The following is a 25,819-nucleotide window of genomic DNA, read 5'->3' on the forward strand; positions in this document are numbered from 1 at the left end:
ATTCCACTGTCTCCAAGGACTGTACTGTCTACCTCACTTCTGGTTGTAGTTTTGCTTTTCTTTGGCTTTCAACTCATCCTTTATCTTTTATTTTATTTTATTTTTTATTTTTTAAATTTTTTTTAATTTTTATTTACTCATGATAGTCACAGAGAGAGAGAGAGAGAGAGAGAGAGGCAGAGACACAGGCAGAGGGAGAAGCAGGCTCCATGCACCAGGAGCCCGATGTGGGACTCGATTCCGGGTCTCCAGGATCGCGCCCTAGGCCAAAGGCAGGCGCCAAACCGCTGCTCCACCCAGGGATCCCATATCTTTTAATGTGTTTTTACCTGGATAATTGTGTTGAGAGATGAGTAGGTCTGTGAAGAGAGATCACTTAGTAAGTTGACTCTCATTTCCGTTTTGTCAGCCTTTAGACTCTCATAGGGAAGGGGGACCAGTGTTATAGTTGGTGTTGTCCTGTCGTGCCACATTCTCTTGCCTTGTGTCTGGTAGAAGAATCCTGATTTGTGAGCTTCTTGGTGTTAACCAACACTACTTTGAAACAGATGCATTGGCTGGTAAAACTCTCCTCTTGGCTCTAACAATGCTAAATGTTTGGATGGTATTTAATTCACTCACTTCCAGTTGACTTGAAGTAAAGCCTCTTTGGTTAGTATTACTTGGACAGTTTTCACAAATTTTTTTTTAAATATTTTATTTATTCATGAGAGACAGAGAGAGAGAGAGAGAGAGAGAGAGAGAGGCAGGCTCCCTGCAGGGAGCCCGATGCGGTACTCGATCCTGGGTCTCCAGGATCAGGCCCTGGGCTGAAGGCAGTGCTAAGCCGCTGAGCCACCCCGGCTGCCCAGTTTTCACAAATGTTAATGAATGTGACATGATTTAACCACAGTGTCAACACAGTTCTATGGTATTATTTGGGCTTTATTCACATTGGCTAATGAAAATTTTCCTTTTTCTTGGAAGAAAGAGCTAAACAAGTGACTTCAGGAATGCAAGAATGAATTATTGGTGAGAAGCAGGAAGAAATTCTTTGAAGCAGAAAAGTGGGGATAGTTATAGTTTCTTCAGAGTGCTAGTTTTAGAGTAGGTTGATTGGTTTAATTTGCAGCAGTTTACAAAAGCCCTTTTGTGTTGACTAGCTCCCTTGATGCTGTTTCTTGGCAGTTGGCTACAACAGTGCCTGAGCCTACAAAGCTCCAGGAAAGGTGTAAAAAAAAGAGTTTCAGTCCCTACTCTGGCCTTGCTCCCAAATTTTAATAGAGCCTATTCTGTGGGCAGGCTGTGACTTTTTGGGGTCATTGGGATTACATGGTTGTAATACTAAGAATTGGGCCCCCAGAATGAAAGTTTATTTTGTAGTCTGTATTAATATTTTCACAATTGACTTTATCAGTAGTCTGAACTAAACAGAGATGTGTGATTAGAATTTTACAGAATGAATATAGCCTTTTGACTTCTATTTGATAATCATGTCAAGAAGGAATGAGTTAAATCAGTATGGTGTTCAAGCAAATGAAAAGAAAAGAGAAAAGGCTTCATGGGAAATTTTGCATTAAACAAGTAATTGATTGGTTAAAAGAAAAAATTTTTGAGTGCCTACTTCTGTTTCAGGCACTGTATTAGGTATTGCCTATCCAGAGATGAGCAAAACAGACATGACCCTTGTCTTAATGGAACTTAGAGTTGAGTGGGTTTATTTACTGTTATGATTTCTTAGTCTTTTAATCTGCTTGTGTGTAATATGAGTTGGCAAGAGAGATATGCAGGATGAAGAGTTTTCTTAAACCTTATTTGACCGTGGAACTCACTTGGGGATGAAGGCATATCTTATGATAATAGTGTTCCTTAAAACATACTTTGAGAAATATTTAATTACCTTAAATGCTAGACCAATGATCTGGGAATATAATTGTTCTGCATTCTACTTGCTCATGGTGCTCTCTGTATTGAAAAGTGGCCATCTTTAAGAAACCCATTGTGTGCGTTTGTGTTATGGTGAATTTATGGTGTATGTTATTAGAAAATGTTAAAATGTTAAGTCAAAGGAAGCTGACAGCCCTTAAATGCTTTTTTGGAAAAGACTGACCATAGATAAAACTGGTAACTAATTTTAGTGGGACAGAAGAAATGAAAATCTTCATTATTCTTTGAATTTAACATGGGATATATGTGAAGAAAAATCCACTTAAACCATGGGAACAGGAAGAGTGAGAAGCCTAATAGGAGCTAGACTCCTTGAGGCATGGGACTGAGTCAGTTCAAGCTCTGCCAAATCACTTAAAGCCTCCATGAGCATGTTTCTTTTTGTAAATGGAGTTAATAACGTCTTTTTTTACAGTACTCTTGGAAGTCTTAAATGAAATATGTGTAAGTACATTAAATGAGAAGAACAGAGTTTTGCCAAAAATCCAAGCCACCTGAGGGGAGTTGCTAAAAGTAGGGGAGGGCATCAAATAAATTGTCAGAGGGATGGGATACCTGAGGAAGCTGTATATGAAAAAAGTTTCCCTTGTTCTTTGGGCTAGGGTAGATTTAAATATGGAATACTAGTTATTTTATTTTTTATTGAAGTATAATTGACATATAAAATCCTGTTAGTTTCAGGTATGCATCATAATGATAATGATATTTTTATACATTACAACATGATCCCCATGATAAGTCTAGTTACGGTCTGCCACCATACAAAGGGTTGGGGTTTTTTTTTGTTGTTGTTGTTGTTTTTTACTTATTTTTAAAATTTTTGTCTTTTAATTAAAGTATAGGTGATATATAATGTTAATTTCAGTGTGTAGTATAGTGAGTCAACATTTTTATACATTACAAAATAATCCCTACATTAAGTCTAGTTGCCATCTGTCACCATACAAAATTATTACACTATTATTGACTGTTCCCTAAGTTGTATTTTATATCCCATGACTTACTTATTTTGTAACTGGAAATTTATACATCTTAATCCCCTTTACCTATTTTGCCCACCCACCCCACCCCCCAGCCACTTCCCCTTCTGTAGCTTATCTATGGTTTGTTTTTTGTATCTGTGAGTCTATTTTGGTTTGTTTGTTTTTTTTTTTTTTTTTTTTTTTTTTTTTTTTTTTTTTGTGGAATGCCAGTTCTTGACACTGGTAGGAAGTTGGGAGTGGTTTTGTTGGTCTGTCTGCCTGTGTTAAGCCATTCTTGGTTAATCTGTGTGAGCCAGTAGTTTCTTCGAACCAGTAAGTTTTTCTTGGCCTGGAGGTGCCAGGCGTTTTGAAAAAGCCATTTCTGGTGGCACAGTGTGGCCCTTGCACCTTTCCCAAAGCTAGGCTGATTGCTGGAACAAGATGAAATCCTTTTAAAGTATCACATTGGCACAAATAAATAGGCCAGAGTTACTGCTTTATCTAACACAAATTTTTAAAAATCAGACTTCTAAAAAAAAAAAAACCAAAAAAAAATAAAAATCAGACTTCTAGAAACAATTGTGGCTCAACTTGTACATCATTTCTTTTTTTTAATTTTTAAAAATGTTTTATTTATTTGAGGAAGAGAGTGAGAGAGCCTGAGCAGGGGGTGGGATAGAGAGAGAAGCAGACTCCCCACTGAGCAGGGAGCCTGATGTGGGGCTCTATCCCGGGACCCTGGGATCATGACCTGAGCCAAAGGCAGAAACTTAACTGACTGAGCTGCCCAGGTGCCCTATACATCATTTCTTAAGAAACTAAAGTTGACTGTCACACTCCTAGCCATATCGTTTTAAACTACCACATGTGTACTTTAATTCTGTTAATACAGTGCTACAGAAGCTTCTCTTGATTGTTGCCCTGAAATCATTCTGGTTTCTGAATTGAAAGGTCATATTAATTGAAGTATAATAAGTATAAGTATGAAAATTCACCCTTCTTTAAGTGTACATTTCTGTGAGATTGACAAGTGCATGTAGTGGTGGTAACCCACTACCAGCATCGAGAAACAGAAGAGTTTGATCACCCCTCAAATTTCCCTTGTGTTCCAGGGAACTCCATAACTCCCTGGAGTTAAACTCCATGGCTCCCTCCACCCCCACCTCCTGGCAATCACTTTTTAGTTTTTCCTGTAGTTTCGCCTTTTACAGAATGTCATATAAATGGAGCCATGTTTCTGATTCTTAATCTCTTGAAGAAAACCTGGTAAAATTCTGAAATTCCTTTTTCCAAAACATGCAGATGTCATCACTTTCTTAGTTTCAGTTCCCGAGGAATCATGTTTTTAGGAGAAAAAGTGGTCATTTTGCTTGGCTAATGCTGCATAACTTTTCCTGTCACCTTAGGGTTATATACATCCTATATGGGGCTCATCTCCACTCCCCCATGTACCTAGCAGTAATGATGTGTGGAGTATACTAAGGTGGGCATTCTCAGGGGATATTTAGATTTGTAGGTCATCCTGCGTGAGGTCTGACCAGCAGTTCTAGCAGCTTAGAATTAAGTATTTTCTGAAACTCCCATTAATAAGGAAAATAACTTCTTAAAAAGTGAAGTAAATGCAGACTGCTTCCAGTAAAATATTAGACTAGGCATATATGTTTTTATTTGAGAGCCTTTGCAAGAACTCTCATACTTTTACAAAAGGGGTAGGTTGGGAGGTAGGCAGCAAAGCCCTCTACTGCCTCACAAAATATTCTATATGGTAGGATACCATCTTAGAAATGCACATACTTGTCTGGGAATGTTTTAGATGCATAAATTTTAGGAGGAAGGCATTTAAATCATAGTGTAGTATCTTAGTACCACGATCTAATGGTACATTTGACATTCCTAGAGCTATATATTTCACTTTTTTTTTTTTTTATGATAGTCACAGAGAGAGAGAGAGAGGCAGAGACATAGGCAGAGGGAGAAGCAGGCTCCATGCACCGGGAGCCCGACATGGGATTCGATCCCGGGTCTCCAGGATCACGCCCTGGGCCAAAGGCAGGCACCAAACCGCTGCGCCACCCAGGGATCCCGAGCTATATATTTCATTATTCTCTCATGAGAGCCTATCTAAAGATACAAAAAAAGATGTCATATACTACCTTACAAAAACCAAAGAGAAATATTAGGATAAACAATATAGTTATCTCTGTTAGTAATCTCTGAATATTTTATGACTTCGAGATCTCCATATTGAAAATCACTATAGACCTGGTCTATTATCTTTGACATGCCAATGATGTTTTCAGATGAAAGGAAATATATCAGTTGACAAATAGAAGAGACCTTTTTATTTGCCCTAATTGCTTTATTGAAATTTGTGGAACTTAAAAAATTGGGGGCGGGGGGCTCTCCTTTTTTTTTTTTTTTTTAAGGCTATGAAAATGATTCTGTGGAAGACTTGAAGGAGATGACTTCAATATCCTCTCGGAAGAGAGGTAAAAGAAGGTACTTCTGGGAGTATAGTGAACAGCTCACCCCATCACAGCAAGAGAGGATGCTGAGGCCATCTGAATGGAACCGAGACACCTTGCCAAGTAATATGTATCAGAAAAATGGCTTACATCATGGTAAGTGGGAATTGTCAATTTTAAAGTGTCACTTTAAATAGAAATCATAAACCATAATATTTACTCAGTGTAAATTCTTAGTTACATATTCAGCCTTTACTACCAAAATGGAGAGAGGGGAACAGTAGAGCTGCTATATTTGCTATCATTGCAGACACTCACGAATAGCTTTTACCAGTGGTGAGAGCCATCACTTAAACAGGGAGGAAGGGCTGTGCAGAAGTGATTTCTATCACTTCGTATTCTACTTATCCTACCCAGGAAATGACCAGGAGCCTGCTGATTGATACCTGGACCTGCCACAGTTGCAATAAACCAGAAGGGTTGGGGAGAAAGGGAATGGACTCCAGCATCTTTCTCTTCAATTCTTGTCCTGTCTCCAGGCTGAAATGTAAACAGGGAGATTGGAATCAAATGGTGGATGGGAAGAGGAGAGAGAGGAAAGGGAATAATTGTAGAGAAAAAGAAATGGAGAGAGAAGAGTTGAATGGTAGGAGTCAGGAGAAGCCTATAACGTTAGGCCAAGTTTCCAATTATGAACCTAGGAAGATGTAATTAAATAGGATTTCTTCTTTTATTTTTTTTTATGATCCAAAATCTGTACTGAAAAGAGGGAGGGCACTAGTAAGCTTGGCACTCAACAGTTTTAGTAATCTCTCATGCTACAGTTGTAAGTTGCTAAGCAATTTTGTTTTGACACAGGAATTATATCAGAAGTATGTTTATGCCTCATTTTCCCTTTCCACTGGCACTCTTTCTGTACTCTACTGTTTCTCAATGAATAGACCTAGTTTTTGCCTTCAGATCAGTTTTCTATGAGAAATGAAAAGACAGGTCCAACAAATAGCTTTAGGTAGCACATGACGAGTACTAGGAAAGTTGTTTGGTGAATTGTAGTTCAGAGGACAGGGCCATCTCTCTTGCCTGCAGTGATAGGGCAAGACCCCTGAGTCTTCTGTAATGTTATTTATCAAACTAATCAAAGAAGAGCTTTCAAAAAAAGCAATCCTTATCTGTTGGCCTTTTTGAGTCCAGCACCAGAGTATATGTTTGAGAAATTTTCAGTCATAGCCTCAAAACATCTTGGTTCCAGTAAGATCTATTTCTTTTCTGGGTGTATATTCTACCCTAGCCCTGATTTTTGGGTGCAGCAAACTTACACTCCAGTCCTGAGGTTTGAGATGCTTGTTACTACCATGCATATAATTAAGATTCTGTCATATGAGGGCTAGAAACTTTAAGGTGGAGAAGAACTTGGGAAAGACTAGAGCTGTGCCAGATTTCCCCTATTTCTTACATTCACAAGGTGGGAAGGAGAGGAGGCTAGTCCTTTTAGCATAGACCGTTAATGTGCTGAGACTTCTGAAACATGTGAAGACTTCTAAAAAAGAAAAAAGAGGGGAGGGAGGAAGAAATGTTTTAAAATATGGCTGTAGGGATCCCTGGGTGGCGCAGCAGTTTGGCGCCTGCCTTTGGCCCAGGGCGCGATCCTGGAGACCCGAGATCGAATCCCACGTCAGGCTCCCGGCGCATGGAGCCTGCTTCTCCCTCTGCCTGTGTCTCTGCCTCTCTCTCTCTCTCTCTGTATGACTATCGTAAATAAATTAAAAAAAATTTTAAAAAAATAATAAAATATGGCTGTAGAATATATCTTTCATGAAATAAAATGATCTAACTTACAGACTTCTTTAAACCATCTCTAGGAAAGTATGCGGTAAAGAAGTCACGGAGAACTGACGTAGAAGACCTGACTCCAAATCCTAAAAAACTACTCCAGATAGGCAATGAACTACGGAAACTGAATAAGGTGATTAGCGATCTGACTCCAGTCAGTGAGCTTCCCTTAACAGCCCGGCCAAGGTCAAGGAAGGAAAAAAATAAACTGGCTTCCAGGTAAATGCTAATCACATTCACCTGTGTAAATAAAGTCTAGGCGGTGAGGTTAGACTTTCAGTGAGCTTTTATAGATGATCATCAACCATTTATTCAGAAATATGCTTTTATAAATATTACAATGAGAGGATTATAGTTTTTCCTTTGAAAATATAGTATTTATGCTTTGTTTATGCTTCATAATACCAAAAGATGGTATTATGCTTTTAAAGGAGAGAGGTAGGGGTGCCTGGGTGGCTCAGTGGTTGAGCGTCTACCTTTGCTCAGGTCATGTTCCTTGGGGTCCTAGGATTAAGTCCTATATCAGTTTCCCTGCAGGGAGCCTGCTTCTCCCTCTGCCTATGTCTCTGCCTCTCTCTGTGTCTTTCATGAATTAAAAAAAAAAAAGTTGAGGGGGAGGTGAACGGACTCAAGTGCATTATAACAATGAAAAATCTTATCATAGTTTCATTTTTTCTGTTTTGTGGTAAGTCAGTTTATTTGAGTATAATTTACTTGAGATAAAGTATATCCCTTTTAATGTATACTTTTATGCATTTTAAGAGATTTGTTTATTTATTAGAGAGAGAAAGAGAGCACATGTGGAAGCAAGGGGAGGGGCAAAGAGGGAGGGAGGGAGACAATCCCAAGCGGACTCCGGGTTGAGTATTGGAGCCTGATTCAGGGCCTGATCTCACAACCCTGAAATGATGACGTAAGCCAGAACCAAGAGTCCTTTGCTTAACCGACTAAGCCACTCAGGCTCTTCTACACTTTTATAGGTTTTGACAAATGCATCCAATCATACACCACCACAATCAGGATAATATTTTCCATCATCCATTAAAAAATTTCCTCATGCTTCCTTGTAAAGTGAACCTCTAATCCCTCACAACCACTCATTTGTTTAACAGTTTTGCTTTTTCTAGAATGTCATATAGATGTAGTCATATTATATGTAGCCCTTTGAGTTTGGCTTCTTTTATTTAACATGATGCATTTGAGATTCATGTTGATGCATATTGTTGAGTAGAGTAATAGTTCGTTCCTTTTTATTGCGAAATAGTATTCTTTTGTTAGGATATACTACAGTTTATCCATTCACCAACTGAAGGACATTGGAATTGCTTTCACTTTTGCCAATTATGAATAAAGCCACCATAAGCATTCACTTATAGGTGATTGTGTGAATATAAGTTTGCATTTCTCTTGGGTAAATACCCAGAAGCATATGTTTAACTTTATAAGAAATTGTCAAAGTAGTGGTTTCTGAAGTAATAAAGTAAATTTTTAAAAATTACTGTTTTTCAAAGTAGCAGTACATAGTATTTTATATCCCAATTAGCAACATATGATGGTTCCACTTTACATTCTCTTGGTATTATCAGTTTTTGTTTATTTTAGTGTACTCATCATAACTTTATTTTTGGATGTGTGATAAAATTTTTAAGAATCAGTTTGGATTAATTATGTTGTGTGGGTTTTTTTTTTGGAAATTGAGTTCCTTGTTATAAACATCAATAGGCAGTGATTTTTGGTTACTGTTAGAAAATGTTTGACAGCAGCAAGAAGAAGTATATTCTGAATGTTCACTTAAAAAAAGAAGTGAACTAATTGCTCCTTCCTTTCACAGGGCTTGTCGATTAAAGAAAAAAGCCCAGTATGAAGCTAATAAAGTGAAATTATGGGGCCTCAACACAGAATATGGTAAACCTAAACTTTTAAGAATTTGATTAACTTCCTATTACTTTGCCAATCACTCTCTTTTTCTTTGGCTCTGTTATTTGCTTTCCCTGTATTCTGCCAAGTTTTAGGCCAGCCTCCTTTTTGTTCATTTATTCAATAAGCTACATACTCACTCTTACTCATTCATGTTCTCCTTTTAGTGAATGTCTGTATCTGTGGCTCCCCATGCCAAATCTCCTCTCTACCCTAAAGAGCTTGTCTACTTGTGACCACAGTCATCTCCTACTTCATTTTACAGTTGTGTTGCTGCATTAGCCAGTTTATTGACTAGTGTTTATTGTAATCTCTGAGTGGATAATTTAGATCTGTGTTTTACAAATTTGATTGCTTGTTAGAATCATCTGTGTATATGCTAAAGTATGGATTTCTAGGCTTCTTCCCAGATCCAGTGAGGGAATATGCAATCTGTGCAAGTAGAACTCAAGAGTCCATATTTTTAACACTACCCCATATTACTCTCAGGCAACTATCTTACCACTTATTTGGGAACTGTTGGCTTAGATCAGTACCTCCCAATCTTTCACAACATGGCACATGTAAAAAATTATCATCTCTAAGGCATCCCGGAATTTATCACAGTAGGCTGCTCATGGGAGAGGAGGCCTGTGTCCTGAGAGGATTAATCTCTCAAATGCCTGGAACCCTTTAACAGCACACTAGAGGTTTGGAAAGCTCTAGTTTTGATCTTCTGTAAGAAGAGCCTCCTTTTCCTTTCCTTTCCTTTCCTTTCCTTTCCTTTCCTTTCCTTTCCTTTCCTTTCCTTTCCTTTCCTTTCCTTTCCTTTCCTTTCCTTTCCTTTCCTTTCCTTTCCTTTCCTTTCCTTTCCTTTCCTTTCCTTTCCTTTCCTTTCCTTTCCTTTCCTTTCCTTTCCTTTCCTTTCCTTTCCTTTCCTTTCCTTTCCTTTCCTTTCCTTTCCTTTCCTTTCCTTTCCTTTCCTTTCCTTTCCTTTCCTTTCCTTTCCTTTCCTTTCCTTTCCTTTCCTTTCCTTTCCTTTCCTTTCCTTTCCTTTCCTTTCCTTTCCTTTCCTTTCCTTTCCTTTCCTTTCCTTTCCTTTCCTTTCCTTTCCTTTCCTTTCCTTTCCTTTCCTTTCCTTTCCTTTCCTTTCCTTTCCTTTCCTTTCCTCTTTCCCCATTCCTTAAGCCTAGTATTGGAAGAGTTCATATGTTCTTTTGCCTCTAAAATTGCCTTCTTCACTGTATAGCTCTCGTGCTAAAGTCAGATCTGAAAGTGGGTCAGTGGCAAAATGATCAGTTATTATTTGTTTCCAGAGATTTTCTGAAGTCCAGTAGGACATCTGGCACGTAAGTGCTCAGTAAACTTTGTGCAGTTTTCTTAATTCTTTATCTTGATTATCTTGTTTCCATCTGTGAGGGCAGAAAGAGGATTTCCTACTGTGAAGTTTACAACTTGTGAAATGAGCTGATAGTTTTGTATATTAATGGCCACTCAGGAACTTTCATCAGGTAAATGAATTAGGTAAAACAATAGTTGGTTTGTTGGAAAGGAAATCTACCCATTTTCATATTATTCTTTCTTGCTGTTGAAGTATTCTGACCTTGAGCTCTGTGTGTATACACACACACACACACACACACACACACACGTAATGATTACAATATCATAGGCATTCATATTTCATTTTAGAACCAGATGACTTGAGCTGCAGGGAGATGTGGTGGGCCATTGGGAGCCTTCTGGGTCTGTGTTTCCTTGGACACTTGTAGGCATCTATCTATGTGTTGTTCAGTTAATCTATCCATGACTATGTATATCTGTGTGGCTAGGTATTTGTATATATGCTAATGCACACCCTCCACACGTGCTTTGGATCCATGATATAAATATATTCTGGGGTAGAGAATACCTGGGGATTTGGTAAAGGTTAGGAGTATGTGTTGTTCTATCTCAAATTGAGTTTTGATAGCTGTCTTAAATTTTTCTTGTTTCTAAAGCTGACTTAAAGCCTCTTACATTTTCATGTAGGAAAAGGCCCATCTTTAAAAGGTACCATTTTCTTCTCAATTAGGATCTTCTCATTCATTTATTTCTCTTCCACTTTTGTCTTAACTAGCTTCTCCTCCAGTTTCTGGGGAGGAATAGCCAGCCTCAACTATTGGTTTAGAAGTCATTTTAGAACCCAGGAAATGCTCTCATGCAGTTTGCCACGTGTAGTTTGAAAATTCTTCCTGGGGTTTCTGGTACATCTCTCAAGAGAATGGTGCCCTTGATGCCTGAAATATCTGTCAGTCAATCTGTTATTGTTTTGTGGAACACTTAATTATCCACTACCCATCTATTAACCCATTAGTTTCTGGAATTTATAATTCACAAGTCAGTGACATTTGAAAAAGAATTTGGGATTTGGAAACTATAGGGTTACCAACTTTATGTTTTGCCAGGTGAAGACATTAAAAAGAACCATCATCTACAACTACAGTAATTTCACACAAGGAAGGATATTTTGGCATTAAAAAATTGAGACAGGAATAATCTCAGAATGAAATAAACTTTACAAAAAATTTGTTATTCTTATCCTTTGTGTTTATTTATTTATATTCTGAAGTTCTTAGTTATTCTGCATTATATGTTTTGTACTGTGTAGAATTAAGCACAGTACAATACCCTGCCTTTTTAACCCCTTTATTTTAGGATTAAACAATTTATACCACTTAAAATGTTTAAATGGAATTTACTTGGCAGAGGGAGAAGGATTAACAAAATGTAAACACAGGAGTTAATAAATTCATAATCAACTCTGCTAAAGATCAAGTGCCCAAGTAAATATAAGTATAGACCACACTGAGAAGGGACATCCCTAAGACATCCCCAATTGGAAAATGAACCAAGTCATGGAAAAGTAGAGTAACTCCAAGAGCTACCAAAGAGCAAAAATTTTTAATTTTGATGAACTCCAATTTGCCAGTTTTTCCTTTTATATCTCATATTTTTAGTGTTCTGAAAAACTTTGCCACTTTCAAAATATTTTTCTGCATGCTTTCTCCTAGAATTTGTATAGTTTTAGGTTTTGCATGTAGGTTTATGATCCATTTTAGGTTAATTTTTATTTATGGTGTGGAGTGATAGTTGATGTTCATTTTTTTCCGTAAGAATATCCAGTTGACCAAACACCACTCATTAAAAAGGCTTTTCTTTTCCTGTTCAGTTGTTTTCTCACCTTTGTCAAATCAGTTGACCCTATATGTAGGAGTCTGCTTCTGGACTCTGTATTCTGGCCCATTGATCATTTGTCTATTTTTATGTGAATACAAATTATTTTGATTACTGTAGTTTTATAGTAAATCTTAAGTCAGGTAAGTGTAAGTTCTTGCTAATCCTACAACTTTGTTTTTTCAGTTATGTTGGCTATTTTAGGTTATTTACATGACCATGTAAATTTTGGTATCACTTTTTACATTAAAAGCTTACTGAAATTTTGATTGCTTTTAGTCTGTAGATCAATTTGGAGAGAATTACCATCTTAATAAAATGGAGTCTTTTAATCCATGAACTTGGTATCTCTTTCCATTTGTAGGTCTCCTTTAATTTTTCTGTGCCTTGTTTTATAGTTTTCAGTATACAATGCTTAATATCTTTTGTTAGATCTATTACTAGGTATTTTATATTTTTTGGTGCTCTATAAAAATGGAATCATTTTTGAAATTTTTATTTTATATATTGATGGGGAGTTTTGATAATTTTGTGGTGGTGGTATTTGTAATTGTTGTATATGGTGAGGGGAGTTTTGGGGTGTGGTGTGGGGTCATGGGGGTGTGTTGGTGTGAAATGTGGTTTGGGGGGTTTTGATGATTATGATATTTTTGGTGTGGAAGTGTGGTTTTTAGGGAGTTTGATGTGTAGGTGGATTGGGGGGATTTATTGGATTGATAATGGAGGTTTATGGTAATTGGGTGGGTTTTAGATGGTTTTGTTTGATTGAGATTGTGGTTAAGTGTTAATGTTTGTTTGTGGGGGGGGGGTTGATGGGGTTGTGTGGTAAGGAGTGATAGGGTATGTTTGGGAGAGGGGGGAATTGGGGTGGTGGGTGTTTGGGGGGTATGGGTTATTAGGGGAGGGGGGGGGATAAGGGGGGGGTATTGATTGGAAATGGTTGAATGTTTTTGTATATTTGGTGATAGGTTGTTTGTGTTGGTATGGTTTGTAGGGGGGGGTTTGGGGTGGGGGGTGGGGTAGGGGGTTGGTTTTAATTAAAGGGATGGTAGGTTGTTTATAGGGGGGGGGGTGGGTGGGTGGGGGGTGTGTTGGATGTGTATTTTTGGAGGGTTGGTGGGGTGGGTTTTATGGTTGTGGGTTGAGGGGAGTTGTTGGGGGGTTGGGGGTTTGTATATTTTATATTGTGGGATGTGTTGTGTTGTTTTGTTATTTTATTTTGAAAAGGTTTTGATATTAGGATAATTTTGGAATTGGTGATGGTTGTGGGATTGGTTAGATAGTAATATTTGTTGTTATTTGTTTTTTTTTTTTAAGTTTTTGTATTAATGGTATTTTGTGATTTTTTTAATTTGTTTAATTTGGTTTTACTTTGGGATATTTTTGAATAAATTATTTCCTTTACTAATATTATACGCTATTCAGATTTTTCATTTCTTCTAGTGTCAATTTTGTTAAGTTACATTTTCAAGAAATATGACATTTTTACCAAGTGGTTGAATCTGTTGGCATAACATTTTCTTATTATCCTTTCAATGGCTCTAAATTCTCAAGTGATAACCCCCTTTCTCATTCCAGATACAGGTGACTGATCTCTTTAGCTGAGGATGGGGATGGGAGTAGATTATCAGTTTTGTTAGCCTTTTTAAGGAACCACTTTTGGCATTGTTAACTTTCTCTGTTGTATGTTTCTGGTGTTTTATTGTTTTCTGCTTTTTATTATTTACCTCCTATTTACTTTTGATTAACTCTCTTCTTAAGCTTAGGGATTTTTTTTTAAAGTTTTGTCTTTGGAGGACTTGAAGGACTTCATTTGACTTATTTAATAAACATTTATTAAGATTCTGTGATTCAATATACAGGTATTATAGCTCTTAAAGCCATAAAGACAAATAAGTCAAGTTGCTTACAGGATAGTAGACATTGATACATGTCTACAATATGTTATCAAAAGTGGCACATCATTTGAAATTAGTTTCTTTGGATAAAAAAGCTTGTAACTGAGCTCTACATCTGAAACTAATGATGTACTACTATATGTTGACTAACTGAATTTAAATGAAAAAAAACATAACCATCACTACTTAATATTTTCTTACAAATTCACCATTTTTAACTGAATAACTGTAATTACACAAAAAGCCAATTCTTCCATGTTAGAGTGACGTGTCCCAAGTGTCTTGTTCTGTCTTACAGATAATTTATTGTTTGTAATCAACTCCATCAAGCAAGAGATTGTAAACCGAGTACAGAATCCAAGAGAGGAAAGAGGACCCAACATGGGGCAGAAGCTTGAAATACTCATTAAAGATACTCTTGGTAAGAATAATATTAAATTCATAACAATAAGATGTAGCATAAGATATATGATTTAAGGAGATATTAAACATTCTTTTAAGGAAAAACTCAAATGTTCTTATTGTAGTTACTCTTCTTTACAAGTTGTTTTGTCTTTTCAGGTTTTGCATTTATAAATATGTACTGCTGGTTACCACAATTTGTTATTTAGACTTAATCATTGAACTATTTTAACACTTAGGAAAGATGAACTTCCAGCAACTTTAACCTTTTATGGGAAAAATAAAGATCCCTGAGCTCTCAAGCCTGCAATTTATACTTTGGAAGAGGTTCCTACCTATATGTTTTACTCAGTAATACATTTCGTGGGATTTTAGCAAACTTAATTATCTGTTTTTTCCCTGAACGGATTATATACCGTGAAGAGGAACAGAGAGGCAGACATCCAGAAGTCAGGCAGAGCAATACCTGGCAGAGAAAGGAGAGGTAGCTAATATAGACATGAGAACTCTAGAGGTGCAAGAGCTTAGCTGCCATAGAAGCAAATCACCTTACAGATGAGTAGCATCCCAAGGACATTGCAGCATAGTGCAATCCATGAAAACCCTGAAGCATTATAAAATTGGCTCAGCTGTTTTATATATTCTTTGTTTAGCAATATTTATTCTAGGACTGTCTTTTAAAAACGGGTTCTTGGGATACCTGGGTGGCTCAGTGATTGAGCGCACCTGCCTTCTGCCCAGAGTGTGACCCTGGAGTCCTGGGATCAAGTCCTGCCTCAGGCACCCTACATGGAGCCTGCTTCTCTCTCTGCCTTTGTCTCTGCCTCTCTCTCTCTCTCTGTCATGAATAAAATCTTTAAAACAAAACAAAACAAAAATGGGTTCTTATGTAGTCATTGTGTAGAGTGGCAAACTTAGGTTACTTGAGAACTTTATTCCAGTTCATTTTTCCCCAGAATACTGACTGTGTATTCAATCAGGCCACTTAAAAAAAATTAGAGCTTACTTTTTTTTTTTGAGCTTACTTTTTAATGATTATCTAGTTACTTACCTGAATTTTAGAGTAACAAACACTATAAATTGTTCCTATTTTTTAAAATTGTAAATATCTTGGATTTTTTTTTTACATTTCTGTTAAAATATTTTTTCTAACTTCTAGTTTACTATAAGTTCAATCATCAAAGTTTCTTCAAAGCCTGCTATGTGCCAAGTGTTGGGGACACAGGGATGAATAATAGAGATTTGGTCACTACTCTTACGAAGCTTGTAGTCTAAAAATGGAAACAAAGAATTAACAGGAAAAAATATAACATTGTGGCAATTGCTGTGAAGAAATCAGATGTTTAGATAGAAGTGAGCAATAGTTCATTTCTGTTTACACAGAAATACCTCTCACAGCTACCAAAATGATTGTGTTTTCTTTAATTAAAAATCAGTACATGGGGCAGCCCGGTGGCGCAGCAGTTTAGTGCCGCCTGCAGCCTGGGGTGTGATCCTGGAGACCCGGGATCGAGTCCCATATCGGGCTTCCTGCATGGGGCCTGCTTCTCCCTCTGCCTGTGACTCTGCCTCTCTCTCGCTCTCTCTGAATGAATAAATAAATAAATCTTTTAAAAAAAATCAGTACACATTGAATGCTTCCATGCGCTTAGTTTAGTTTCTCACGGTCTTTGAAATTATTAGTTTCTCTTCTAAGCATTGCGCTCATACTAAGTGTGAAGTATTCTAGCGTTTTTGAAGGACAAGTTGGGATCATTAAATTAGCAATGCATGTAGAACCTGACAAAACAGTTTCATGAATTTGACAACATTCATGTTTGAAGGCTAATGGAGAAGATTTAAACGAGAGATCAAGGGCCCAGAAAGGATTCCTTGGGTGTTAGGGAAGGGATCAACAGCTAGTATTTACCAGGTACTTAACTACGATCCAGGACTTGTCTGTTAAGGTTGGTTAGTCATCTACTTTTACAGTTCTGTAAGGGAGGTATGTATTATGCTGGCTTTACAAATGAGGAATTGAAAACGCGGCAAGGTACTAAAGTAACCTGCCATAAGTCATACAATCAATAAATGGCCAAACCAGATATCGAAGTAAGTTCTTTGAGTTCCAGTGCTCACACTACCCCCAAACACCATGACTTAGCCCTATCATCTGACACCCATCCCTGTAGTATTTGACCTGAATAGTTCACATGTGGTGTGCTACTTGCTTCATCCAGTAGGCTGATTTGAGAATTTCTTTTTCTTGACATTCTTTGTAACATTTGACAGTTTGAGCATTTATCTTCCTCTTTGAAACATTTTCTTTATTTTAAGGGACCTTAGATCTGCATGCCTTGTTCCTATCTTTTTACAAAAAAAAAAAAAAAAAGACTAGATTTCTCTGTGGCTTTAGCAATAGCAATGGTCTAAAAATTAAAATCATGTTTTCGAAAAGCAAAAGCTTGTTTATTGTAGTGGTTAAAATCAGAGTATTTGAAATCAGTTCTAGATTTAACTCCTGGCCCTGCCACTTACTGCATGAGGACCCTAGGGAAGTAACTTCATTTCCCTCAACCTACTTTTATTCATCTGTAAAATATGGACAATTGGGTGGATTAAATGAGAAGAGTGCATATAAAGCACTTAGCACCCTGCTGAGCACATAAATTCTCAATACTCAGTATTAGTAGTCAGTGTTACCATATTATATCTTAACCATTTAAAATTTTTTAAAAAGAGTTTTAGGGGATCCCTGGGTGGCTCAGCGGTTTAGCGCCTGCCTTTGGCTCAGGGTGTGATCCTGGAGTCCCGGGATCGAGTCCTGTGTCAGGCTCCCGGCATGGAGCCTGCTTCTCCCTCTGCCTGTGTCTCTGTCTCTCTCTCTCTCTCTCTCTATCATGAACAAATAAATAAATAAATCTTTAAAAAAAATAAAATAAATTTTTTTAAAAATAGTTTTATTTCTACCTTGTTCCTGTAATCCATCATTCATATTTTAGAAAATTAAATATTTTGTTCAGAACAAAGCCAATTAAGATTAGTCAAATGCTTAAGTTGCATGTTCACAACATAGTATTAACTGATAATTATTTGTGATATAATTGGCTAGCAAAATAAATTTAATTTTTCCATTTTAGCATTCCAAATAATATGGTATTTCAGTGATTATTTCTAGTCTGTAGTTAATTATTTTTGCAAGCTTTGAGAAATGACAAACAGTGACTAGGTAAGCTTACAGAATAGTAAAATGAATGTGCAACCTTAATATTTACAGAATGACTTTTTCAAAAGTAGTTTTAAATACACATTAAAATAGAGTACATTACAAAATGAAACAGGACTAAGGACAGTATATTTATATAAAACATTAACACTATGAAAGGTCAAAAGTCTGTTTTGAACAAAACTATATTTATGTGAAGAACAATTGCAGAGAGTAAATCCTAAATATCGATATTTTCCTAAACAGTCAGTTAATTTATATCTCTGCATAAATTAATTCAGTACCCAAATAGGAAGTCCTGGTAAATTTGCTTGATGTTTTTTTCAAATGGATTTTTGTTGTTTTAATATTTTATTTATTATTTCAGCACATTTCTGTCTTTCATGTTCTTTGAAATCATTTTCAGTTCCTTTGTTAGGTAGAGGGAGGAACTTAACACTACAAGTAAAGATTCTTTTTACTTTTTCAGTTTTAAATTTAAAGACTTTGTATGTTGATAAATTTGTAAATATTCTTCTTATATCTAAAAAGTCAGTTTTACCAGATTCAAAATCCTTGACTCACATTTTCTTTATTTTAAATATGTTTATTTATTTTTTTTCTTTTGGCATAAAATGTTGCTATTTAAAAGTGAATAGTTGGGCAGCCGGGGTGTGGCTCAGCGGTTTAGCACCGCCTTCAGCCCAGGGCCTAATCCTGGAGACCTGGGATCGAGTCCAACGTCGGGCTCCCTGCATGGAGCCTGCTTCTCTCTCTGCCTGTGTCTCTCTCTCTGTGTGTCTCTCATGAGTAAATAAATAAAATCTTAAAAAAAAAAAAGTGAATAGTTGCAAAAAAAAAAAAAGGCGCTAATAGTTGCATAACTTTTTTTCCTGATAACTTATTTGGTCTTTTTCCAAGATGTCAATAGGATTTTTCTTTTTCTTTTAATTCTCAGTAATTTCACTAGACTTTGTTTTGGAATTGGTCATTTTAGGTTGATGTTTTCATGTGTGCACTGTGCTATTTAAATATGTAGTTAAAATCTTTTTAGTATTTTTTTTAATTCCCCCCCCCCCCGCCTCTTTTTAGTATTTGAACTGTTTCTGTGCTTTGGTTTTTTGTTGTTTTTTTTAAGCTGGGTCTGGTACCCAGTGCAGAGCCTGTCAAGTGAGCTGAAGTCAAGAATTGGACACTTAACTGATTGATTCACTCAGGGCCCCCTTGCTTTGTTTTTGTTTTTGTGTTTTGTGATTTGTGTTTTTGTTTTGTTTTTTGATGACTTAATATTTGTGGGTTGGATCTTCTTTTGCCTATCTTTAGTATTTTCTGAGGTATATTCACTTTTGATCAATTATTTTGTCTATTTTTTATTTTAAAAATCTTTCTCCTTTGCTCTTCTGTTTCTCTTAAAAGCATTATTGTGTTTATTTGCTGCTCTTGTATTTTTAGTTTTGTCTTTTTTTAAAATTATTTATTGGGTACTTGAGTGGCTCAGTGGGTTAAGCTCTGCCTTTGACTCAGGTCATGATCTCAGTGTCGTGGGATCAAGCCCCACATCAGGCTCCCTGCTTGATGCTCCCTTTCTCTTTGCCCCCTTCCTGCTCATGCTCATGCTCTCTTTCTTTCTCTCAAATAAATAAAATCTCTTTAAAAATAAAATGCTTTAAATTCTATTTAGTTAACATATACTGTATTATTAGTTTCAGGGATAGAATTTAGTGATGCAGCTGATGGATCAAGTGCCCTCCCCTTTTAATGCCTATCGTCCAATTATCCCTTCCCCTCACCTGCCTCCTCTCCAACAACCCTCAGTTTATTTCCTAGAGTTCATCCCTAATGGTTTGCCTCCCTCTCTATTTTCATCTTTTTTCCTTCCCTTCCCCTATGTTCATTTGTTTCTTAAATTCCACATATGAATGAAATCATATGGTATTGTCTTACTGTGACTGACTGACTTCGCTTAGCATAATACCCTCTAGTTCCATCTGCATTGTTGCAAAATGGCAAGATTTCATTTCTTTTTGATGGCTGAGTAATATTTCATTGTTTGTATATACCACATCTTCTTTATCCATTCATCTGTTGGTGGACACCTGGGCTTTTTCTATAGTTTGGCTATTGTGGACATTGCTACTATAAACATTAGGGTGAGTGTGCCTCTTTGAATCACTATGTGTATATCCTTTAGGTAAATACCTAGTAGCACAATTGCTGGGTCATAGTGTAACTCTATTTTTAACTTTTTGAGGAACCTCCATCTTTTTTTTCAGAATGACTGCACCATTTTGCATTTCCACCAGCAGGGTTCTCCTTTCTGCACATCCTCGTCAACATCTGTTATTTCTTGAGTTGTTCATTTTAGCCATTCTAGCCAGTATCAGGTGGTATCTCATTGTGGTTTTGATTTGTATTTCCCTGATGCTGATTGATGTTGAGCATTTTTTCATGTGTCTGTTGGCCATTTGTATATCTTCTTGGAAAAATGTTTGTTCATGTCTTCTGCCTATTTCTTGACTGGATTATTTGGGGGGGGGCATTGAGTTTGATAAGTTTTTTATAGATTTTGGAGACTAGCCCTTTATCTGATAAGACATTTGGAAATACCTTCTCCTGTTCTGTAGGCTACCTTGTTCTTTTAGTTTTGTCTTAACTTCAGGAATTAAATTTTTCTTCCCATTCTTTTCTGAGTTTTTCTATTTCTGATTTTTGTAGTTCTTTCATGTAACATTTTCTTTAATGTCTTTTAGTTCATTTTGAAAATCATTGAGTTCATTTTGAAATAATAGTGGATTGTGACTATTTGGGATAATAATCGTATGATATGGTCATTTTTGCATATATCTTTCAGGCACACTTTCATTGTTTGTAGAAATCTTCTCTTTTTTCTTACGGTAACTTTTTTTGGGATTTCTTTTACCTTGATACACATAAAACTCTTTCTTCTAAACTTTGAAAAGTTTACTTCAGGATAGCTTTTCTAACTTCAAACTTTACAGAGTCCTCTTTTTTTAGTTAATATAAAGCTATGCTTTGCTTTCATTTATGAGATGATGATTCAGTCCATCCTAAGAAGGGGACACAGGAGAGGAGCAGGAAGAAAGTTTACCCTAGAAAAACACATTTGTCACCACATGCCACAGGGGAGCCACATGGAGGGAGCAATAAGGGAGAGGGCTCAACAAAGCAGGTAGGGAGGAGACAGGGCAGTGGGGTTGGGGGAGGTGGGTAGAAAACCAAAAGAACCTGTGGGCAAGTGCCTTTATTGGAGGTAGCAGTGATGTTCAAAAGCAAAAGATGAGAGGGAATTTCTTTGGTACACTTGTATGTCACTAGCCCACAGTCCAGCGAGGGCAAGGCAAGAAGAACAACTTGTGGCTGGGCAGGTGCACAGGGCAGCTTGTTTTCTGAAATTTCTTGTTTTGTGCTCCTCTTCCTTTTTATCTGGACCATTTCTTTCTTTCATATCTATTGTGCCTGTCTTGCCCAATTTTGATTCTTGCCAGTCCTGGTTCCTGTCCTGCAAGGGAGTCCTATTTAGTCAGTTTTTAGTTCACAGAGCTAGACTGCTCAAGCCCCTCAACATCTTTCTGTGGGCTTTTTTTTTCCCCTGGGGGCTTCTCACACTCACCTTGTACTCACTTTTTATACTCCCTATTCATTTGGACAAATCTCTCACAGCTTCAGCTGTTCTCATATTGGTCTCCTGTGGCTTCCAGTGAGTAACTTGTTGGCTATTTTAGACTCTTTTGTTCTCAGGCCCATTAATCCCCTTGACTCATCCTGCACAAGTATTGGTAAAGTTAATACCATACAGGTCTTGTAGCTTTTGGTAGTTTGTTTCCACCCTTTTGAATTTTGGGGGCTTTGAAGATACATTGTCACTCGTTATGTTTTTCATGGGTTTATGGGTTTTCTAGTTAATCTCTGTTTTTATAATGGGAATTGAGATTAAAAATCTGTGCTGCCATACAACAGTCTTTCTAGAGTTCCTCCCTGGAGCAGTTTAAATAAATTGGGGTTTCTTTTTCTTAAAGATTTGGTAGAACAAGCTTTGAAACTATCTGGTCTAGTATGTTTTTATGATTAACTCTTTGAAAACTTTCTCTGTATGTTAGATTACAAGCTGTTCTGGAGTCAGTTTTGATAATTTACATATTCCTAGAAAATTATCCACTTCCTCCATGCCCTCAAATTTATAAAAATTGTCTTGTTTTTTAATAGCCTCTGTATTGGTGGCTAATGCTTCATTTTCATTTCTTTATGTCTACTGTGTTTGCCTTCATTTCTTGAATTGGTTAGTTATAGGTAGTTCTACTTCTCTCCTCAAAAAAGAACCAGCTCTTGAATTCATCAATTCTTCTTATTTCTTCAGTTAGATGCTTAATTCACTTCTTTTCTACTCTTTCTTGTTCATTAATATAATTAAAAACTTTTGAAATTTCTCCTGAGAGTTGCTTGAGCTATATGTCATAAATTTTGATATGTCATATTTGTTTTCTGAATACTTTGAAATTTGGGGTGTTTTTTAGTAAGATTTTATTTATTTGAGAGAGAACTAGAAAGCACAGGCAGGGGGAGGGGCAGAGGGAGAAAGAGAAGCAGACCACCCCACTGATCAGGGAGCCCAATAGAGGGCTCCATCCCAGGACCCTGGGATCATGACCTGAGGCAAAGGCAGACACTTAACCGACTGAGCCACCCAGATGCCCCTGAATTTTTGGTTTGATTTACTCTGCAAAAACTGCTTGAGAAGGGGCAGCCCAGGTGGGCGCAGCGGTTTAGCGCCGCCTGCAGCCCAGGACGTGATCCTGGAGACCCGGGATCGAGTCCCACATCAGGCTCTCTGTATGGTGCCTGCTTCTCCCTCTGCCTGTGTCTCTGCCTCTCTCTCTCTGTCTCTATGAATAAATAAATAAAATCTTAAAAAAAAACTGCTTGAGAAATATTTAAAATTTTCCAGAAGGTCGACATTATTATTTTTCTAGTTTTGTTATTAATTTCTCTTTTTTTGTGATGTATTTAAGAGTTTTTTTTTTTTTTAGCTATCTAACATGATTACATTTATTTACATGTTATGTTTATTACAACCTAATTAAATGTTCTCTGGGCATTTGAAAAGTAGACATATTTTCTGTTGTGTTAAGACTGCATAATATGTTCCATCAGGTAATCTTAATTAGGTCTTCTTTTCCTTTTTTATTTTTGTAGGTGTACATTTACTCTAAGATTGAGAAAGGTCCTCACTAATGTGTATCAGTTTTTTCTCATATTTTCTGTGGTTTTGCTTGAATAGGATTCCTTACTGCTAGATCTTCATTACAGATTATAATCTTTATCATCATGAAGCATAGCTTTTTCTCTGAATTCAATCCTGTCTGATATTACAATCATGAATGCAGCTTTATTATTATTTATATTTGCTTAGTATACCTTTGCCTACCCTTTAATTTTCAGTTTTTCTGAATACTTTATATTAGATACATCTCTTTAAAAATATTTAAGTTAAAATTTATTTTGATAAGTATAGCATCAAATTCACTTTGAGATTTTTGTACATAGCATAGAGTTAGATTTTATTTATTAGACTGGGAATCTTTCTTTAATAGGTGAACTTAGGTCATTTTTATTTATTGATTCATATTTAATTTTAGTTTTGTCATCAAAAGATCTGTTAGGCTTTGTTCATATGGCTTTTTCCTTTTTATATCATTCACTGTATGATTCATTATTATAGTTTCAGTTTTATATGTTTTCTCTGATAATTCATAAGCTCTGTATTTTTGTCTTGTGAGATGAAATTTTAACTATAGCATAACATGTATATTTCATTTTTTCCTCTTAACTTTTCATTTAAGATTTCAGTCCTAGGGCAGCCTGGATGGCTCAGCAGTTTAGCGCCGCCTTCAGCCCAGGGCGTGATCCTGGAGACCTGGGGTTGAGTCCCACATCAGGCTCCCTGCATGGAGCCTGCTTCTCCCTCTACCTTCTCATATTTGGACAAATACAAGAAGAGTTGGTGTCTCTGCGTCTCTTTCTCTCTCTGTGTCTCTCATGAATAAATGAATGAATGAATGAATAAATAATATTTTTAAAAAATTTCAGTCCTATAAGAAAAGTAGAAATGGCACATGAACATCTGCTTATGATTCAACTAAATTCCCAGTTGTTAATATTTTGCTATATTTCCTTTATTTTTGTCTCTGTCTAAATTTTTTATTCCTATTTGAAGGTAACTTCTACCAAATCCTTCATCCCCAACTACTTCAGCACGTATTTCTCAAGAACAAGGACATTTTCTTTCTTAGGCACAATACCAGTATCACACTCAAGTACTTCAATACTGTTATAATATCTATATTGAGTCCATATTTAAACTTCTCCAGTTGTCTCAGTAATGTCCTTTATAGCCTTTGTTTGTTTGTTAAGGATCATTGCATTATTTATATCTTTTTGTCTCCTTTAATCTAGATCAGTCTCCCAGCATATTTTTTTCCATGAAAAATTCAGGTAGTTGATCTTGTAAAATTTCCCAACATCTGGAGTTGTTTGTTTCCTCCTGACTAAATACAGTTAAATTTTCTTGCCAAGAATCATGGGTGATTATCCTCATTCCATCAATCAAGAGGTACATATATCAGTTTGTCCCACTATTGGTCATGCTATGTTTATTTATGTATGTATGTATGTTCGATTTTCTAACATATAGTATAGCACCCAGTGCTCATCCCATCAAGTACCCTCCTCAGTGCCCTTCACCCAGTTACCTCATCCCCCCCACCTGCCTCCCCTTCCATTACCCTTTGTTAGTTTCCCAGAGTTAGGAGTCTCTTATGTTTTGTCACCCTCTAGTTTTTCCCACTCATTTTTCCTCCTTTCCCCTATAATTCTTTTCACTATTTCTTATATTCCCCATGTGAGTGAAACCATATGATGATTGTCCTTCTCTGACTGACTGACTTCACTCAGCATAATACCCTCCAGTTCCATCCATGTCAAAGCAAATGGTGGGTATTCGTCCTTTCTGATGGCTGAGTAATATTCCATTGAATATATAGACCACATCTTTATCCATTTATCTGTTGAAGGACATCGAGGCTCCTTCCAAAGTTTGGCTGTTGTGGACATTGCTGCTATAAACATTGGGGTGCAGGTACCCCAGCATTTCACTGCATCTGAATCTTGGGGTAAATACCCAGTAGTGCAATTGCTGGGTCATAGGGTAGCTTTATTTTTAACTCTTTGAGGAACCTCCACACAGTTTTCCAGAGTGGCTGTACCAGTTCACATTCCCACCAACAGAGCAAGAGGGTTCCCCTTTCTCCATATCCTCTCCAACATTTGTTTCCTGTCTTGTTCATTTTTGCCATTCTCACTGGTGTGAGGTGGTATCTTACTGTGGTTTTGATTTGTATTTCTCTGGTGGCAAGTGTTGCGGAGCATTTTCTTACGTGCTTGTTGGCTGTGTCTATGTCTTCCTCTGTGAAATTTCTGTTCATGCCTTCTGCCCATTTCATGATTGGATTGTTTCTTGGGTGTTGAGTTTCATAAGTTCTTTATAGGTCATGCTACATTTAATGACATGGTTGAGGTAGTGTCAGTTCTCTGTTTTTTACAGTATCTTGTGACTTCTTCCTATGAGCCATGCCTAAATCTTTTTCTATTTCTATCTCATTTTAATCATTTTTTGTCATTACTTTTAAAACATGCTTATACTAGCTCTGTTATTTGACATACTGATTTAAAGTATCTTTTGACCTCAGCTGTAGAAGATGAGGAAGATAAAAATGAAAAACTCAACATACTTAAACTGTCTCCCACCTTTTTCCCCCTTCTCTTCCAACTTTATTCATTCATTTTTCTTTAAAATGAAGAAAAAGAAATACAAATGACTGAAAAAAATTTTTTTAATGACTGAATACATCCTTCAGGCCAGTGTTTTCAGTTGTGTGGGTAAAGCCCACTCATGAGACATACAGAGGCTGGAGCAGTTGGAAGAGACTGACACAACAGGGCAAACATGGTCAGTTGGGGAACAAT

At 36.7% G+C, this 25,819-nt stretch overlaps 1 protein-coding gene across 2 annotated transcripts in view; it reads left to right on the forward strand.

Annotated features, from left to right (window-relative positions):
• CREBRF (CREB3 regulatory factor) overlaps positions 1 to 25,819 on the forward strand; it is a 58,229-nt gene that overhangs the window by 26,434 nt on the left and 5,976 nt on the right. For both annotated transcript variants that reach the window (XM_055325239.1, XM_055325240.1), the window contains exons 5-8: positions 5,315 to 5,509; positions 7,213 to 7,402; positions 9,015 to 9,088; positions 14,492 to 14,614. In XM_055325239.1, the coding sequence (XP_055181214.1) occupies positions 5,315 to 5,509; positions 7,213 to 7,402; positions 9,015 to 9,088; positions 14,492 to 14,614 (582 nt within the window). The remainder of the gene's footprint in view (positions 1 to 5,314; positions 5,510 to 7,212; positions 7,403 to 9,014; positions 9,089 to 14,491; positions 14,615 to 25,819) is intronic.

The sequence above is a fragment of the Nyctereutes procyonoides genome, unplaced genomic scaffold (assembly GCF_905146905.1).
Source record: "Nyctereutes procyonoides isolate TBG_1078 unplaced genomic scaffold, NYPRO_anot_genome, whole genome shotgun sequence".
Classification (NCBI taxonomy): Eukaryota; Metazoa; Chordata; class Mammalia; order Carnivora; family Canidae; genus Nyctereutes; species Nyctereutes procyonoides.